The following is a 20,000-nucleotide window of genomic DNA, read 5'->3' as shown; positions in this document are numbered from 1 at the left end:
TTGTTGTTTACAGAAGCAGCGAAAGGCGGTAAAGGAGGAGGAGGAGGGGGGGACGATGACCAGGTCATTCCCTCCAGACTGGACATCAGAGTCGGCAAAATCGTCAGCGTGGAGAAGGTGAACACACACACACACACACACACACACACACACACACACAGAAGACCTAGCCAAAACGCTTCCTCTCAGGCACACACACACACACCAGATGCCAGACTAAATTGGCTGAACTGAGTTGGCGGAGTTCTTCACTCTCAGTGTACATCGACACACACACACACACCTTGGCAGTGGTCAGACCAAATTGCTCTAGACACACACACACACACACACTTACAGAACCCTCCCCTCTCTTCCCCACCCAGCACCCTGACGCAGACTCGCTGTACCTGGAGAAGATCGACGTGGGGGAGGCGGAGCCAAGGACGGTGGTGAGCGGCCTGGTGGCCTACATTTCCCAGGAGGACTTGCAGGACCGACTGGTGGTGTTGCTATGCAACCTGAAACCCCAGAAGATGAGGGGGATCGAGTCCCAGGCCATGCTGCTCTGTGCCTCTGTGTGAGTGAATCGAGTTAGAACGCGTGTGTGTGTGTGTGTGTGTGTGTGGGCACACAACTCAGTGTAAATGTGAAGAGTTAGACCCGTGGGTGTAAATGTAGAGTTATATATGTGTGTGTTTCTGTAGTTATCCCCCTGTGTGTGTGTGTGTGTGTGTGTGTGTGTGTTTGTTTGATGGTTTCTCATCCTTTGTGTTTCAGTGAAGGTGACCCCAGGAGGGTGGAGCCTCTTGACCCCCCTGAGGGGTCGTCGCCTGGGGAACGGGTATACGTGGAGGGCTACGATTCAGGCAAACCTGATGATGAGTTGAAACCCAAAAAGAAGGTGTTCGAGAAAATACAGGTGTGTGTGTGTGGCTTGCCTGCCAGCAGAGTGATATACTGCTTATATCTTCACAGCTTAGTAAATTGTGTAGTATTTTTGTGTGCCTAATTACTGTGTGTGTGTGTGTGTGTGTGTGTGTGTGTGTGTGTGTGTGTGTGTGTGTGTGTGTACCTAATTACTGTGTGTGTGTGTACCTAATTGCGTTGTGTGTGTGTGTGTGTGTGTGTGTGTGTGTGTGTACCTAATTACGTTGTGTGTGTGTGTGTGTGTGTGTGTGTACGAGTACCTAATTACTCTGTGTGCGTGTGTATGTTGTAGGAGGACCTGAAGATCTCTGGCACGTGTGTGGCTCAGTGGCAAGAAAAGGACCTGATGACCAAACTGGGCCAGATCACCTGCAGAACCCTCAAGGGAGGAAACATTAGCTAGACACACACACACACACACACACACACACACACACACACACACACACACACACACACACCCATTCTCATAACAACTGTGTCCTGCCTCACACTCATCTGTCCATAGCAAACTATTTCCCATCAGGCCGTTTCCGCTTGGCGTCGCTCAACCTGAGATCGTGGGGTTGGAAGGTACTGATGAAGACAACACCAACACCAGATTGATAATCGTCCATTCTGTCACAAAAGCTGTAATCAACACCTGTCACTCAAACAAACATTTCCTCCACACCTGAGTGAGGTGGTGAGCTGTCACCTGGGGCTCTCATACCTGAGCTCACCTGCGGGTGGAACAAGTAGGTGTAGGTGTGTGTGGGACTGAACTGTAAGGTGTATATAAGTCCATTGATCTTGTCGGGCTCATAGGAATACTCCATGCTTCATGACTCTGGGGGCGGGTCTGCACTGTAAACTGTTATGTTGGCTTCTGTACCGGCACCAACTGGAATGAAATAAACTGGCTCATTATACAAACTACATGAAATAAACCGGTTCGTTATACAAACTATATTAAAGAAAGTGGGCGAATTCTTACCTGTCATTTAATGTTTCCTTTGGAGTGGTGTGTGTGTGTGTCCTGTGTGTGTCCACTGTGTGTGTGTGTGTGTGTGTGTGTCCTCTGTGTGTGTGTGTAAGCGGTTGGTGTGTGCTGTGCTTGTGTGTGGGCCCTGTGTGTGTGTGGTGCTTTAACACGGGAAAGCATGATGTACATTTGTGCTGAGAATAGACCTCTAGAGTGTTGGGAACTGGTTATGAGCACACACACACACACATTATGATGGAGCTGTTGGATGCATGTCATAACTGCAGCCATAGATCAGGCCGGTCCAGATAACTTCAGACATGTTTAAATCTGGATTGTGTCAGTAATGGAAAATGGAGGTCTGTTCCCAACATCACAGGCGTTATATCATAAAAAAAAATGTTTGGCCTTTTGGAGACAGTGGAGAATGACAGGAAGCGAGTGGGAGAGAGAGCAAGGGTGGGATCCGGAAAGGACCATGGGGCGGGAATCGAACCCGGGTCGCCGGCGTACAGGTGCCCCAGCCAGTCGTGCCGGAGCTGGAGCTATATTAGACTTTTAGGACTCTCGGAATGAATGGAACACAGTTTACTTGTAAGTGTTTATTTCACCATGGTAATACATGATGCTTTGACAGGTCATCTATGTGATCAGGGAAAATGCTCATGAAAACATAAATATAAGTTCATAAATAATTAAGCATGGGTAAGGAACTCCTACTACGGGGAACTCCATTGCCTTGAGCTTCTGCTAAGACGTAGCTAAATTATTTTGCACTTACTGGACCTCTCTTAGAACTACATCAGTGGCATTACCCTGTGGGTGCAGCATGGATTGCTAAAAAAAGTGCTTTTATGTTATAAGTTCAAAAGAGTTCATTTATATTCAAATATATGCATCAGCTTATTCTTAAAAAGCACTTTCATCATTTCCCAAACAAAGTGTATAAGGAAAAAACAAATTAAATATAGTTTTAGTTTTAAAATGTCTATGTAAATGCATTTACAGGTTAACAGACAATTTGCACGCAAATCTATCATAAAATATAACATTGCTAGCAGTTAGTTAGTGGAGCACATGATCACATGTAGAGCATCTACTTCTGAGTGCTTCAAATCAAATAAAATGATGTATGATGGGTATACACAGGCCAAACACAAAAGTGTGGCTGACCAATCAAACAGTGAAATGAACAGTGCGTGCTACCCATGGTGATCACTAGAGGGCAGTCTAACCTTGCAGTCAGAGACCTCTATAAAGAGCCATACAGCCATCCTTTTGGGTCAGCTGTTCACACTCTGAACCACGCAGACAAAAATGGTTGTTTAGAAAAATACTTCAAAGGCTAAAATAAAGCTATTTAAGGTAAAAGGGGGCTGGGACTAAGACCATTTTTGCATAAATAGGAAGGCCGTAGTGAGGCTAAGGCAGTTTGAGATCACATATCAGTCCCAGTGACCATGCTCCATGTTGCCATGGTTATGTGTCTCCATCGCTGTTGTCGCAGGTACTCCTCCTTGCTGACTCCTGTGACATCCTCCGGCCCTCTTCACGAGACCTCAATGCTGTTTGTTCTGTCTGCTCCTCCTGATTGAACGATACAAGGTCCAGGTAGTTACACACAAGACATTGGACTGATAAATAATGATTGTAAATTATTACCAAATTCATGATAAACTAAAAAATAAAATAAAAAAAATAGTTTAAAGATAAATGTCAGATCCAGATGTGATCGCATATTGATCTTTTATGTCTCAATTTAATCCTACACGAGTAGTAGGAACAGTCTGAGACAGATTTGAAATGACCAAAAAGATCTCTACCTACCCTTAAAGTCAGTTATGCACTTTATTGTGAAAATTTCTGCCTCAGCCCCATACCCCTTCCTCAAGGTTTGGAGAAATCTTACTAAAAACATGGGCATGATTTGTGACCCTGATAACTTATTATACCTTTGAGATAAAAGTGCAGATTACCTGCTGAATCTGTCTCATCTGTAGCCTGTGCTTGCTGACTGGCAACTTCCAACATCGTGGTCCCGCCGTTGGCTGCCACAGCCCCCGCTGCGGAACCCTGCATGCCTCCCCAGGGGCTCCGCTCGGTCGCCGCGGTGACGGTGACCTTCTCGGTGGCATTTGTGCTGTGCTGTGGTGGCTTCCTGGCGACAGGAGGCGGAAGCTTCGCCATTTTGTTGGTGCCGTTGGCCGCCACCTGCTTAGCCTCGTCAGACGCCTGCCTCAGCTCAGCAGCCAGGCTCTGCTTCAGGCCCATCAGCGCCTCAGGGGCAGAGGTCGTCTCTATGACAACCTTCTTTGTGCTCTTGGAGAAGATGAAGCTGGCAGTGGAAGCTGGGGACTTGTGCATGTCGCCCCCTGGTGGAGACGACGTGTCGCCGCTGTGTAGGGAGGCCATGGAGGAACGCAGACATAGCCTGGCTGGGAGGCCGTCCCTGGAAGTCATGGCCGCTGTCTTCAGCCGAATGGCCTCCTGCAGGCGAAGTGAGGGGGCGGCAGCCGGGCCGCCTGGAGTCTTCACGGCTGGGGTGCCAGCTCTCAGACTCAGGGATTTGCGGATGGGTTTTTGGGGTACTGCTTGGTCTGAGCCTGTGGGTTTTTGGGATACTGCTTGGTCTAAACTCATGAGTTTTTGAGATACGTCTTGGTCTGAGCTTGTGGGTTTTTGGGGTATTGTTTGGTCCGAACTTGTGAGTTTTTGTGGTACAGCTTGGTCCTGGCTCTGCGTGCTGTCAGCCTTTGGGGTGTGATCAGGGGATGGAGCCATCCCCGGGTCCTCACCCACTCCCACGGAACGGAGGCGGACCATCTGTAGCAGGGAGGGTGTGACCAGAGGGATGTTTGCGTCCTCTTTGGGCATGGATGCGCTCTTCCGTAAGAGCAGTTCCTTGCTGCGGCTCTCCCTGCTCAGCTGGCTGGACTGTCTCCTGAAGTTCACAGTGGCTTGGCTTGACTGAGGGGGTGAAGAGGTAGGCACGTGAGCTAGGAGCAGTGTCGAAGGACCCAAACCTGCGGAGCCAGACCTGTGAGGCTCAGGGGCGGGATCACTGTCATTGGTGGATGGTGGGGGAGGTGGAGCCTCTTGTGGGGGAGACGGGATGTCTTCGATTAGGGTCGGGGATTCCAGTGTAAGGGGTGGGAGCTCTTGAATTAGGGTTGGGATTTCCTGTTTCAGGAGCAGGTTTTCTTGCATTAGGGATGGGAGGTCTTCAGCCAGGGACAGGATTTCTGGAGTCATAATCAGGGTTTCCTGTGCCGGAGGCGGGATTTCCTGTGTCGCGGGTGGGATTTCCTGTGTCAGGTGTGGAATTTCCTGTGTCGTGGGCGGGATTTCCTGTGTCATTGGTGGGATTTCCTGTGTCGCGGGCGGTATTTCCTGTGTCAGGGGTGGGAGTTCTTGAGTCAGGAGCTGGTTCTCAGGAGTGAGGGTTGGTTGTTCCGTAAGCGTCTGAGGAAACTCATTGGAGGGGGCAGTACCACTACCCAAGTCCAATGGCCCCATGGCCTCAAAGCATTCAGGGAGATGCTCACCTGGTTGAACATCAGTGACTGCTTGATCAGCAGTTAACATAGTCGTCTGCTTGAGTTTTCCAGCCTCAGGTAAAGTAGGAAGTGCTGCCACTGGGTTTCCCAGGATTTCCTCTTCAGGATGTAGCTCCTCGTTTTGTTGTACAGAAGGCAGCTCCACACATTTGTCAGCTACAGATGCCTCAAGGTCCTCCAGCTCATTTTCCTGGTTTACCTCTATCTGAGAGCCTTCCAGTTCTGGGAGGGTCTGTTGTGAGAAAGGGGGTGGGGGTGGAGGGAAGTCTAGCTCCTCCTGTCCTTCGTAGACTAACTCAGGCAGGTCCTCCAGGGGTGGAGGGGGAGGAGGCCAGACAGACTCTGTGTGAAGTGGCTCTTGTTCCTCCTTAGGGGGAGGAGAGAAAGATGAAGCTGGGGGTGATGTTTTAGAGGGGGGAGGGGGTGGATGGTGGTTAGGAGGAGGGGAGGGGGGGGGAGAAGAGCCGTTGAGTCTGGCAGACTCCACACACTCTCCTACAGGAGCCAAACGCTCTGCATTAACGTCGCCTGTGACAGCCTGGACCAAAGAACTGTGGAGTTTCGCAGACTCCACACACTCTTCCACAGGAGCCAAACGCTCTGTGTTAGCTCCCCCTGTGACAGCCTTAACCATAGATGTGGTGTCCTTGGCTAATGAGAGGTGTGTCTCTGGTGAAGGACACAACACCTCAGGCACCTCCCCTGAGACGATGTTGGTGTGTCCTTGTGTACTCTGTAAGGTGCTGGTGTGTCCTTGTGTACTCTGTAGAGTGTTGGTGTGACCTTGTGTACTCTTTAGGGTGTTGGTGTGACCTTGTGTACTCTTTAGAGTGTTGGTGTGACCTTCTGTACTCTGTAGGCTGTTGGTGTGACCTTGTGTACTTTGCAGGCTGATGGTGTGCCCTTGTGTACTCTTTAGGGTGTTGGTGTGACCTTCTGTACTCTGTAGGCTGTTGGTGTGACCTTGTGTACTTTGCAGGCTGATGGTGTGCCCTTGTGTACTTTGCAGGCTGATGGTGTGCCCTTGTGTACTCTTTAGGGTGTTGGTGTGACCTTCTGTACTCTGCAGGCTGATGGTGTGCCCTTGTGTGCTTTGCAGGCTGATGGTGTGCCCTTGTGTACTCTGTAGGCTGTTGGTGTGACCTTGTGTGCTTTGCAGGCTGATGGTGTGCCCTTGTGTACTTTGCAGGCTGTTGGTGTGCCCTTGTGTACTCTGCAGAGCCTCCTCCGGTCTCTGCTTAATTCTAACCCTCTTCTTCATTACTGGCGGAGGCTCTTTCTTTGGTGCTGTGGGGCCCTTGCCCGTGTTTGACATCTCTGGGCCCGTGTTTGACATCTCTGGGCCCGTGTTTGACATCTCTGGGATTTTCTGTTTGTCAGCCTGGAGACAAGCCTCTTCCCTCTGATGAACATCCTGACTGTCCCTCTGTTTCACGTGCACGGCCATATCCTGACTCTCCCGCTGTCTCATGAGCGTCACCACAGCATCGGCATTACTCAGAGCCAGGGGCTCAAACGCACTTTCAGTCGTTCGGTCGTTCGGTGTCTGAACAGGCACTTGCTCTTCCTTCACTTTCAGCTTTTCACTTCCCTGGTTTTCCACCTGAGAGACATTCTTATCGCCACCACTGGCGGGAGTCTTTGGGTGAGAAGCAGCAGCGTGGTGCTGCAAGGGAGGCTCTTGGCTTTGGGTCTGGTTAACTACTCCCTGCACTTGATTCTGCAGCTGCAAGAGCCTCCTAGCGTCTGGAGGTGGGCCACACAGAAGCTCAAAGGTGCGCGTGTTGTGTGCCCAGGTTTCAGGAGGCGGGGGCGAGGGGGCTTTGACCTTGGGAGGGGGTGGAATGTTGAGGAGATCCCTGAGGTTCACTGCGGAGTGGGGAGGAGCTGTCGGAGGCGGGGCTTTGAGTGTCTGCGGAGGCGTGGTGTTGGGCGTGCTTCCTCGCCGCACAGGATCCAACTCTCCTGTGGACAAACATGCAACTGAAGAGGAGTTGGAGACTGATGGAGATGCCCTCGAGCCGCTCCTCTCTGGCTTTGGGGGCTTTTGCTTCTCCGGTGAAGGAGGGCAGATCTCCTTTTGAGAGAGCGTGGGGGTGCCACTTTGGCTGGAGTAACCACTGGAGGGGGACAAAGTCCTGTCAAACTTACTCTCTGCCGTGGAAGCGTTTTGTTGGGATGAGCTGCTTGTCTCACACTGGTCCACCAGTGGACTCTGGGGGCTGGAGATGCTGGATAATCGGGAATCTTCAGCCACGGTGCTGGAGCTGGAGGAGTGATCGGAGCTGCCTGCTCTGACTGCAGATGTGTTTCCCTCTGTAGGCTTGTTCTGCCCCTTACCCCCCTCTTTATTGCCCGAGTCCTTCCCCTCCACCAGCTCTCTTGACCTCCTCTTGACCTTCTCGTGGTGCAGGGAAAACGTCCTCCTGGGAGGTGCGGGTGGCTGTTTGGTCTTCATCACAGACAGACTCCGGGTGAATGCCCGGCTGTTCCTGACGTTCTCCCCATCCTCATCATCATCATCATCCTTCACCACTTCGGCTACAGTGGTCACCCTGGACTCTGGACCCCTCAAGCTGGTGCCCTTACTCTCAGAGCAGAAGGAGCTCAAGGCCACCCTAGTGCTGGTGTGGGCCATGCTTAGATCTCCACGCTCCTTCGGGCACTCCGCTGGGGTGGGGGTGGCTCCCTTCGAGGAGACGGTGGAGGAGTTGGACACGACAGTCTCGGAGGACTGTGATTGGCTGCCGTGAGAGCTGGCGGACGAGCGCGGCTCCTGGGTGTCGTCGCCCGAGCGACACGACGACGGCGGGCTGGCCGAAGCCAGGCTGCTCTTGCTGATGGCGCGCATGCTGCCCCGGTTGCGGCGGCTGCGGTCTATCTGGATGACGTCGACGGCGGCAGGCAGAATAGCGTTGGGGATGATCTTGGACAGGTAGGTGGCCTGGGGGGAGATGGACATGACCGGGCCCAGCGGCTCGTGCAGGAAGCTGGAGGACGTGAGGCCGGGCACGGCCAGGGACTTGGGCCGCTGCAGGGCCGAGGCCCGCGGTCCGGCGCGGTGGGCGAGTGCCAGGTCGTCCCTGTAGAGAGCCTGCAGGTGCTGCCTCAGAAGCTGCTCCTCGCGGGAGGCCTGGATGGCCTCGATGCTCTGCAGGTGCACACGTACCCCCTCGTGGTCCGGTGCCGGAGTCTCCCCATCGATGGTGGGGATGATCACGACATCCAGGGACGTCACTCCGTCATCAGCAACCTGCTGCTGCTGTGGCAAGGCTGCCCTCTGCATGACTAGCACACATTTGAAATTAGCACTAGCACACATTTGAAATTAACACTAGCACACATTTGAAATTAGCACACATTTTCACATTAGCTCTAGCACACATTTTCACATTAGCACTAGCACACATTTATAACTAGCACACATTTTCACATTAGCACTAGCACACATTTTCACATTAGCACTAGCACACATTTAGCACTAGCACACATTTTCACATTAGCACTAGCACACATTTGAAATTAGCACACATTTTCACATTAGCACTAGCACACATTTGAAATTAGCACTAGCACACATTAGCACTAGCACACATTTGAAATTAGCACACATTTTCACATTAGCACTAGAACACATTTGAAATTAGCACACATTTTCACATTAGCACTAGCACACATTTTAAATTAGCACTAGCACACATTTGAAATTAGCACACATTTGAAATTAGCACACATTTTCACATTAGCACTAGCACACATTTGAAATTAGCACACATTTTCCCATTAGCACTAGCACACATTTAGAACTAGCACACAACAATCTGTTACTCTTTTTAACGCAACAAGATTATTTCTGTTATCTTGGGTTTCGCCACTTACTGACAATTTGAAAACAAATTAATGATTACATTAATCTCTGTTTATTGAAATATTTATATGAAAGGGGCAGAAAATGGTGCACCTACCCAGCTCTCTCTGGACCTGCTGTGGAATGCCCATGATGGTGGTTCTCCTGGTCCTCTTCTTGGTCCTCTCAGGCCTCTTCACAGGGTGCAGCGGCTTGAATGTGGAGCCTGCAGAAGCACATGTGGGGCGTTGAGGACAACAGTGGGATTAGACACAGGGAGAGAAAGGGAATGCAGTCGTTGCCTCCAGCGGTTGTGTGGTTTGGATGTGGAATGTCAGCTGCTTTAAAATGCGGAGTTTAAAACTTCAGTTCTGTTCCCGTAGCGACCATGGCTTTGATGTTATCAACACCAACACTCTCTCGCTCTCCCCCTAACAGTGGCATGGTAGACCCACACTACATTCTCATCCCATAATAGAAGCATGGCACACTACTCTCTCACCACATAAAGGGGGCATGTGCACCCCATACAAATGCCAGCTGACAGATAAGGTGCCCTATACACAACCAACAAACACAATTTGAGAGCGACAGCAATCCATGTCCTGGGAGGAATCTAGACAGCAGTCCATGTCCTACAGGGAGGAATCTATGTTTGGCTCTTATTCCTAAATAAACTAATTCAGGACATCTGAAAGTCAAAGCCTCTCCATTTCAAAATGGCTTCTCCCTCTGAGCGAGGCTTGTAATATCAAACACATGTTGTGTTGCGTAATGTTGTGGGGCATGCGTGCGCAGACCTTGCCGCGTAAGCAGGGGTCGGTTGGAGACGGAGGACGCAGCGGATGCTGAGGAGGTGGAGGAGTTTGCGGCGATGCTCCCAGGGCCCTCTGACTCGTCTCTGTGATGGGAGTCGGCCGCATCTCTCTCTGGCCAGGGCTCGACCTCAGACTACACAAACAAACAAACAAACAAACAAACAAGCAAACAGAGAGCACATGTCACATTCTGCTGCTCTGGACTGGAACTTGTAGTGAACTTGAAGTCATTTGTGTCCAGTGCCTTTGCTGCTTTTGACACTTACGTTACTCTGGTCAGCCAGAAAGTCCACACCATTTTTATGTTCTGTGAGGGAAACAAATTATATCAGTCACAAATACATGATTAATTCTGTGTAAAAAGCCTTTTGGGATTCTCTGGAAATCACATATAGCAGACGTCATATGCTGCACAGAACCATTTTAAGGGCAAAATGTGAATTGTGTTTGGTTAACAGTGTGGCATTAGTAACGGTGTTGAATATGTAACAGTGTGGAATAGATAACAGTGTGGCATCAGTAACAGTAACGGTGTTGAATATGTAACAGTGTGGAATAGATAACAGTGTGGCATCAGTAATGGTGTGGAACAGATAACAGTGTTGAATAAGTAACAGTGTGGAATACTATAGATAACAGTGTGGCATCAGTAACGGTGTTGAATATGTAACAGTGTGGAATACTATAGATAACAGTGTGGCATCAGTAAAGGTGTTGAATATGTAACAGTGTGGAACAGATAACAGTGTGGCATCAGTAAAGGTGTTGAATATGTAACAGTGTGGAATACTATAGATAACAGTGTGGCATCAGTAAAGGTGTTGAATATGTAACAGTGTGGAACAGATAACAGTGTGGCATCAGTAAAGGTGTTGAATATGTAACAGTGTGGAACAGATAACAGTGTGGCATCAGTAAAGGTGTTGAATATGTAACAGTGTGGAATAGTGTGGCATCAGTAACGGTGTTGAATATGTAACAGTGTGGAATACAGTAGATAACAGTGTGGCATCAGTAACGGTGTGACGTCCATGACGGGGGACCCACCCTCCTGCAGGAGGATCTTGAGCCCCTCCTGCGCCTCTGTGTGGAGGTCCTGCAGGTGTTTGGGTCTGCTGCCCTCGATAAAGACGTTCTCCTGGAAGTGCGGCGACGCCGTGTAGTGTACCGCCAGCCTGCCCAGCTCCTCCTCCTTCGGCCCAGCTGGGGATACACAGGAAGAGAGGGAGAGGGAGAGAGAGAGGGATAGGGAGAGAGAGAGAGAGAGAAGTGGGAGAGAGAGAGAGGTGGGAGATAAGACAAGAGAAATGTCATTTGAGCGTGTGGTCTACAGTGATGTCCAGAGTAAAACTGTGTGTGTGGTCTACAGTGATGTCCAGAGTAAAACTGTGTGTGTGGCCTACAGTGATGTCCAGAGTAAAACTGTGTGTGTGTGGTTTACAGTGTTGTCAAGAGTGAAACTATGTGTGGTTGACAGCGTTTGAGTGTGTGTGGTCAACAGCGTTTGAGTGTGCGGTCCACAGCGTTTGAGTGTGTGTGGTCGACAGTGTTTGAGTGTATGGTCCACAGTGTTTGAGTGTGTGTGGTGTACAGTATTTGAGTGTGATTTGTTGTCCAGTGTGAGCAGCCCCAACTGTCCTGCATAAAGGCTGCCCGTTGTGCCGGAGGACTTGGGAGCTGTGCCAGTGTGCCACAGTGATGAGCTCAGACAAGTGGAGCATAAGATCATTAGCACACGTGCTAATCACATCAGTGGCGCAGATCAACACCTCACAGGTCACGGCTGGGCTGGTCAGACAGGACTCTCACCTTCACATGAATACCAGGGTTCCCACGGTCATGGAATTTCTGGAATATCATGGAATTTTAGAAAGTCTTTTCCAGACATGGGAAGTCAGGGAATTTTATCATTTTTGGGTCAAAGTCGTAGAAAATCAGGGATTTTTGTTGCAGCAGTTTAACATTTTCTTGCCAAAATACATTAATACAAATATATTTCTATACAGAATTTGTGTATATCTGCTTATTGGCTGTACTGTTTGCTTGAATAGCCCAACTGTGTTTATTCAATGCCCATTTATTCATCTCCCGCTCTAAAAAAGTTAAATATTCTTGACTGCTACACGGGTGCTCTGAAATCATTGGTCGGTATATTGTAACATTCGTTATATAGTAAGTCGTGGAAATTCAGGTTTTTTGTCAGGGAAAAGTCATGTAATTTTACATTCGACTTAGTGGGAACCCTGGACTACAGACACCAGGCAGCACAGACATAACATAAGAGGTGACCAGCTTTACAGCTCAGAGACCATGACGACTGGTATGCAGCATTTTGGATTAAAAATCTGTATGTTTACAGTATATTAGGAGATTTCACTTGGACTATGGGTACTGTACACACAGAAAGGTCTAAAGATGTGCCACGACGGGTATTCAGCATGTTACGATATATTAGGAGATTTTACTTGGACTACACACACACACAAAAATATTAATGAAATAAAAAAAAAAAGTTGTTCCAGAATTTTACAGCATCCTGTAACACATTCATGTGATTGTAATATTGTTAGTGTGTATCGATGGCTCTAAGGTGGTGGTGTACATTGTTGTGTACGCTGGTTGTTGGGTCATGTGGGTCATGTGCTTATGGTCATTACGGGGGCTATTTAAAGCCTCTTCCAATCTGCACTAGTCCCCATTGTCCTCCCCTCTGCCATTTGTTTAACATGTCATTTAGGTAATCTCTTAATCTGAGTCACAATGACCTCGTCCTGATCTTTCACTCCCCACATTACCAGATGACTGTGTATGTGTGTGTGTGTGTGTATGTGTGTGTGTATCACACCTCCCCCACCTAATTAACACGGCAGCATGCTACCGCTGAACTTGACCAGCAAGGCTGACAGCCCGGATCACATTCAAGCATACGTCAAACCGACGTCACACACACACACACACACACTGCCCGTTGCCTCTCACACACTGTGCGTCTTTGCCAGGGCTACTGCTCTCACACACCTACTGTTCTCATCCCACACACACCAACTGTCGCTCCTCACACACAGCTCATCTTCGTAAGGCCTGGTGTGTGTGTGGTGTGGGGTGTGTGTATGTGTATGTGTGTGTGTGTGTGTTCATGTAGGTGAATGGTCTAGGTCTCTAACTGTCCTGGTTCTAGGGCGAGCCCCTCTCTACAGTAATTGTCCTGGTTCTAGGGCGGGCCCTCTCTACAGTAACTGTCCTGGTTCTAGGGCGAGCCCTCTCTAACTGTCCTGGTTCTAGGGCGAGCCCTCTCTACAGTAACTGTCCTGGTTCTAGGATGAGCCCTCTCTAACTGTCCTGGTTCTAGGGCGAGCCCTCTCTAACTGTCCTGGTTCTAGGGCGAGCCCTCTCTACAGTAACTGTCCTGGTTCTAGGACGAGCCCTCTCTAACTGTCCTGGTTCTAGGGCGAGCCCTCTCTAACTGTCCTGGTTCTAGGGCGAGCCTGGCAGGTTCTGCCACTCGCTGTGGGCGTGTGTAATGCAGCAGGGTGGGTGTGTGTGTAACACAGCAGGGTGGGTGTGTGTGTAACGCAGCAGGGTGGTCAAAATCCCAACAGGGTCGCCCTGTGAGCAGATGCCCCTTCCCACGTCTCCCTGCAGCGCAGCTCTGTGATTGGTTAAAGCCAGGGACGCGCTCCAACGCAGGTAGGGGGCACATGATAAGCAGGATTGGCCTGATATGACCCCAAACTCCGCATGTTGAGTATCTCACCCCTCTTAAAGCCTCTTCAGACTGTTCACTCTGACCCCCAACATGGCTGAAGGTCGTACAGGAGGAAGGCTGTCTGACTGAGGGGGTAGAGAGGGATTGGGGCAGTGGTAGTGAGTAAATCATCTGTGATAATGATAATTCTGACAGGGACTGAATACACTGGTGGATCACAGAAACAGGTATGGGGAACCCTGGCTGAATGAGAAATATGACGAGAAATAATATGAATAATATGATGAATGAGAAATAATACAGCAGCATGTCAACATGAGGTTAGGATAAACTGTAAGGCAGGGTAAGACGTTCATGACCTACTGTAGGGTTAGGAGTTAGGATTGGGCTTAGTCTGAATCTGCTACCAGGGTATGGGTTAGTGTTAGTCTGTTAGTGACTAGGGTAAGAGTTGGGGTTAGTGTTAGTCTGTTAGTGACTAGAGAGTTGGGGTTAGATTGGTACTAGAGTGGGCTTGCTACCTGACTAGGGTAAGAGTTGGGGTTAGTGTGTTAGTGACTAGGGTAATAGTTGGGGTAGATTGGTACTAGCGTGGACTTGCTACCCGCAGGTCCAGAGCAAGACAGGCCTGTCTGGCGCCCACTGAGTTTGATTGTTCTGTGACAAAAGAGGAAACGGGACGCTCGCGGCTAACCTTCACCATGACTCAACAGAGGGATTCAACACCCCCCCCCCCCCTTCTCCCCCTCCTGTGGAAACAGACTGTAGTTGCAGGGTTCTAGTGCCTCTAAATACCCCCTTTAGAGTATTATCTGCCCCCCCCCCCCCCCCCCCCCCCCCAACGTGAAGGTCTAACCGGCTAGATTACCAACTCCCCGCAGGGGTGTCAGATGACCTGCTTGTGATGGTGGAGTACAGGGGAAAGGAGCTCTCACAGAGGACACACACACACTCACACACTCACACACTCTCACAGAGGACACACACACACACTCACACACACACACACACACACACTCACACACTCACACACTCTCACAGAGGACACACACACACACTCACACACACTCACACACACAGACACACACTCACACACTCTCACAGAGGACAGATTCCGGACAACAATACAGTCTCATACTATAATTACACCAGACTTACTGTAGTAGACTAGTGAACGCAGCCTTGACAGCAACATATGACTGTCAGAGATGAAGATCACACTCATAAGCATGACACACACACACACACACAATCACGAAGGACAACAGAGCAGCTCTTGGGTTTCCTGATGTAACAGATCCGCCTGAGATGTAAGAGGGGTGGGTAGAGCACTGACTGAGAGGGAGAGAGATGGAGGGAGTGGCATGGAATATACCTATATATATATATATATATATATATATATATATATATATATATATATATATATATATATAGAGAGAGAGAGAGAGAGAGAGAGAGAAATGAAATGTGTTTTAGAGAGTGGCATGGAATATACCTATATATATATATAGAGAGAGAGAGAGAGAAAGGGCGGTGTCTGTGTGCCCTCTTTACTGACATCTGCTCATACTCTGCCCAGTAGACCCTCCCTCCAACCCGACCATTTCTCTCACACACACACACACACACACACACACAGAAACAGTGTTCTGTCAGAAACCTGCAGTGCTCTGGTAAACAGTCTGCAGTACTTTGGTAAACAACCTGCAGTGCTTTTGTAAACAGTCTGCAGTGCTCTGGTAAACAGTCTGCAGTGCTTTTGTAAACAAACAAGCAGCACTTGGAGGAATCTTCCCGGGCACCCCTCACGTCTCCGTGGTGATGCCAGTCAGTTGGACAGCTGCCACGCCTCCAGACATTCCTGTCCTCTGCTGACAGCTTCATGTCCCCCCATCTCAACTTCATCCCATATTAACCTCCTCCTCTTCCTCCTCCTCTCTTCTCCTCCTCTCTCCTCTCCCCTTTCTCCTCTCATCTCTCTTGTCCTCCTCCTCCCCCCCTCTCTTCTCCTCCTCTCTCCTCTCCTCCATTTTCTCTCCTCTCCCCTTTCTCCTCTCATCTCTCTTATCCTCCTCCTCCCCCCCTCTCTTCTCCTCCTCTCTCTTCTCCCCTGGTCTCCTCTCCAGGTGTCTATGCTGAGGTGATCCGTTGTGTTCAGTTACACGGCATTCATTCGTAATGAAATTCACTCAAAGTAAAACACATTTGATGGGGCAAGCTGTGGGAGGGAGTTTGTTCAAGTTGAAATTCTGAGAACTCTGAGGTTTACCCAACAACAAAAGCCCCATCAGTGACAAAAAGTTAAATATACCAAACCTGTTGTAGCAGAGGCTAACAAACGCCAACACCAACCCTGGTATAGACAGTCACTAATGCTAACCCTCAGTAAGATACAAGCACTTCCTCATAGGACAACACTGAAAATCGGCCTCGGAACTTACCCTTCTTCTTGAAGACAGAGAAGATGGAGCGAATGTTTTTGCTCAGGAAGACCACCATGTCTCTCTGTGGGCGTCCACACTCACACAGGCAGAAACCATAGCAGCTCGTAAAACTTCAAACACACACGTAGCGTAGCGTGTAGCGTCCAAAGTTAATCCGCTCACATGTCGACGCAGTCTACAGAGTTCCCCCCGAGAAGTCAAATCAGACTCTGACTCTCCGACTCCAACACACTGGTCCTCTCGCCCCTGATAAGGACTGCTGAAGATGAGTGTCTCTCTCTGTGTGTGTGTGTCTGTGTGTGTGTGAAGTATGTGTGTGTGGAGTGTGTGTTGGGGCTACGGATAAAGTTCTAAGAGATAAACTTGAGTGCACCCGGTCAGATCTGCTGCGCTTTGCCAATCCCAGCTGCCTCTCTCCTCCTCCAATCCTCTCACCACACACACACACACACACACAAGCACACACACACAGACACACACACACACATGCTGCCTCTCTCTTCCAATCCTCTCACCACACACGCACACATGCTGCCTCTCCTCCAATACGCTTCCCCTACGCTTTCACTGCTCTCACCCACTCCCCCCCCTCACACACACACACACACACACAGAAGCACTACAAACACTCTTTTAAACACACACACACTGTCGACCCCTACACCCTTACGTTTTTCTCCTTTTGAGGCAAAAGTGTTTTGGTGAGGAGGGCAGCCACAGTGGTACAATACATGTGGAGAGAGAGAGAGAGAGTGACGCACTGAGGGAGGAAGAGAGAGAGATAGTGATGACAGTGATGTTGAGAGAGAATGTGATCTGGAAAGAAAGAAAGTGATGTTTAGAGAAAGAGAGAGATGTGCGCTGAGGGAGGAAGAAAGAGAGAGAGATACACTGAGAGAGGAAAAGAGAGAGAGAGAGATGCACTGAGAGAGGAAAAGATGTTTGGAGAGCTGCCACTGATACCAGTGGTAATGACTGTCCTGTGTTGCCCTGCTTGTGTTGCCCTGCCTGTGAGGGTCACCCTACTTTGGGCTCAGACCCAGCTGCTGAGTTGCACCATTTCAAACAGTGTACAGTAACATGGCATCAACTGTAGACTGGCACTGGGTCAGATAGTGTAGCTTTAACCATAGTGTCAAGTCATGCATATGTGTGTGTGTAACTTAAGCCATAGTAGTTCCAAGCGATAGCCATAGCTTCACCATAGCATTAGCCATAGCTTCAGGAAGTGTAGCTTGCCTTTAGCCATACTGTAGTTCAGGCAGTGTGTCAGATAGAGTATACTTTAGCCATAGTTCAGGCAGTGTGTCAGATAGAGTATACTTTAGCCATAGTTCAGGCAGTGCGTCAGATAGAGTATACTTTAGCCATAGTTCAGGCAGTGCGTCAGATAGAGTATACTTTATCCATAGTTCCAGGTGCTGAGTGAAATAGCGTAGCAGTAGCCATAGTGTCACACAGTCTGTCTTTGTGTACCTTCATGCTATGACTGTCAGCGCCGGGTCAGTCAAAGTTAAGTGGGACAAAAGCCGCCCAACACCACATTCTCAGACAATCCATATCTGTGGCAACATGGGACTTGCTTTAAACCTCATGTTGAACACGTAAGCTTAAGACTGCAAGTGGCCCTGAGTGCTGGGGCCCTACACAATGCAGGCGTTGTCATGCACCACATCAGTTACGCTCCACTGATGTCAGAAGAAGCATTCCATCAGGTCCTGATCACTGTGTAATGAAAGCCCTTGCCTTGTTTACTTATGCCTGTACTTGTTGCCTTGTTTACTTATACAACAGTATGCCGTGTAGATCAGGAGAGTCCTGTTTTATTCTGGTGGTATATCTGGTGTGTGTGTGTGTGTGTGTGTGTGTGTGTGTGTGTGTTTGCCCCCAGGTTCCCACACACAGGTCTGCTGCTTAAGCTGAGGTTGCCCTCACACAAGGTGTTCAGGCCTCTTTGGAGAGAGGGGCACACTGCTAATCATGCATTCAGCAGGGGCCACAGCGGCCATCTAGCATGAGAGGGCATGTCCCCAATGTGGCCATCTAACATCTAGCATGAGAGGGCATGTCCCCAATGTGGCCATCTAGCATCTAGCATGAGAGGGCATGTCCCCAATGTGGCCATCTAGCATGAGAGGGCATGTCCCCAATGTGGCCATCTAGCATCTAACATGAGAGGGCATGTCCCCAATGTGGCCATCTAGCATCTAGCATGAGAGGGCATGTCCCCAATGTGGCCATCTAGCATGAGAGGGCATGTCCCCAATGTGGCCATCTAGCATGAGAGGGCATGTCCCCAATGTGGCCATCTAACATCTAACATGAGAGGGCATGTCCCCAATGTGGCCATCTAACATCTAACATGAGAGGGCATGTCCCCAATGTGGCCATCTAGCATGAGAGGGCATGTCCCCAATGTGGCCATCTAGCATCTAGCATGAGAGGGCATGTCCCCAATGTGGCCATCTAGCATGAGAGGGCATGTCCCCAATGTGGCCATCTAACATGAGAGGGCATGTCCCCAATGTGGCCATCTAACATGAGAGGGCATGTCCCCAATGTGGCCATCTAGCATCTAACATGAGAGGGCATGTCCCCAATGTGGCCATCTAGCATCTAACATGAGAGGGCATGTCCCCAATGTGGCCATCTAGCATCTAACATGAGAGGGCATGTCCCCAATGTGGCCATCTAACATGAGAGGGCATGTCCCCAATGTGGCCATCTAACATGAGAGGGCATGTCCCCAATGTGGCCATCTAGCATCTAACATGAGAGGGCATGTCCCCAATGTGGCCATCTAGCATCTAACATGAGAGGGCATGTCCCCAATGTGGCCGTCAGGTCCTGAAGTGTTTTTAGGAGGACAGAAGTGTTGTAGTAGCAGTGCTGTAGTAGTACTGCACAAGTATGTGCCTTAAGTATTAAAAGGGCAAACGTTGCATATGACCAAGGGCCTAAGAAGCTAATCTGTGCTAGCTGAGGTCTCAGTGTGTGTGAGTGTGCGTGCGTGTGTGTGTGTGTGTGTGTGTGTGTGTTTGCGGCTCTCTAAAAGAAGTCATCTGGTGCTTCTCTATCCACTCCTTTAAGTGACGTGGCTTCAGATGGGCAGACTGTCCATGCTCCGTTAATCCTCTCTGCTCCTGAAGCGTGTGTGTGTGTGTGTGTGTGTGTGTGTGTCTGCTCCTGGATGTGTGTGTGTGTGTGTGTGTCTGCTCCTGGATGTGTGTGTGTGTGTGTGTCTGCTCCTGGATGTGTGTGTGTGTGTGTGTGTGTGTGTGTGTGTCTGCTCCTGGATGCGTGTGTGTGTGTGTGTGTGTATGTGTGTGTGTGTGTGTGTGTGCTCCTGGATGGGACTCTCCTAGAAATCTTCATCTTCCCCACGCTCACATAGTCATGACTTCATCATCAGCATCATCACCAGCATCATGCTTCTCCCTTTATCCTCCACCTTTCTTAGTCAACCCCTTTTTCTCTCCGCCTCTTTATCAATTCAATACAACCTCCCCCCACTCTGCCTCTATCCTTCTCTGTCTCGCTCTCTCTCTCTCTGCCTCTATCCTTCTTTCCCCCTCTCTCTTGATGACTGGCCCAGTGAGGGACCCCTCAGTAGTCCCCATGGAGTCCCCTGCTGACATTCATATTCAGCATCACTCATTCATATTCAGCATCACTCATTATTATTCAGCATTGTTCATTCAGGTTCATCTCTGGCTCCTGAAAGAGGCCATCTGGCCTCTGGTTACTATGGT

At 49.5% G+C, this 20,000-nt stretch overlaps 2 protein-coding genes across 6 annotated transcripts in view; one reads left to right on the top strand and one right to left on the bottom strand.

Moving 5' to 3' along the window:
• Positions 1-1,858, top strand: part of yars1 (tyrosyl-tRNA synthetase 1) — an 11,701-nt gene extending 9,843 nt beyond the window's left edge. The window contains exons 11-15 of one of the 2 annotated variants that reach the window (XM_042076790.1): positions 14-117; positions 366-559; positions 760-901; positions 1,202-1,344; positions 1,375-1,858. In XM_042076790.1, coding sequence (XP_041932724.1) covers positions 14-117; positions 366-559; positions 760-901; positions 1,202-1,312 — 551 coding nt within the window. In that variant the 3' untranslated portion in view covers positions 1,313-1,344; positions 1,375-1,858. Of the gene's footprint in view, positions 1-13; positions 118-365; positions 560-759; positions 902-1,201 lie in introns of both variants that reach the window. The other variant, XM_042076789.1, reaches the window with a different exon arrangement.
• An 875-nt stretch (positions 1,859-2,733) lies between these two features.
• kiaa1522 (KIAA1522 ortholog) overlaps positions 2,734-20,000 on the bottom strand; it is a 50,356-nt gene continuing 33,089 nt past the window's right edge. For 2 of the 4 annotated variants that reach the window (XM_042076785.1, XM_042076786.1), the window contains 6 exons: positions 11,143-11,298; positions 10,362-10,402; positions 10,078-10,228; positions 9,396-9,503; positions 3,850-8,718; positions 2,734-3,460 (listed from right to left, as the gene is read on the bottom strand). In XM_042076785.1, coding sequence (XP_041932719.1) covers positions 3,423-3,460; positions 3,850-8,718; positions 9,396-9,503; positions 10,078-10,228; positions 10,362-10,402; positions 11,143-11,298 — 5,363 coding nt within the window. In that variant the 3' untranslated portion in view covers positions 2,734-3,422. Of the gene's footprint in view, positions 3,461-3,849; positions 8,719-9,395; positions 9,504-10,077; positions 10,229-10,361; positions 10,403-11,142; positions 11,299-16,245; positions 16,641-20,000 lie in introns of those variants that run through there. The other 2 variants (XM_042076788.1, XM_042076787.1) reach the window with 2 other exon arrangements.

This window comes from Alosa sapidissima, chromosome 21 (assembly GCF_018492685.1).
Source record: "Alosa sapidissima isolate fAloSap1 chromosome 21, fAloSap1.pri, whole genome shotgun sequence".
In the NCBI taxonomy this organism is placed as follows: Eukaryota; Metazoa; Chordata; class Actinopteri; order Clupeiformes; family Clupeidae; genus Alosa; species Alosa sapidissima.
This window is presented reverse-complemented; position numbering and strand designations above follow the sequence as displayed.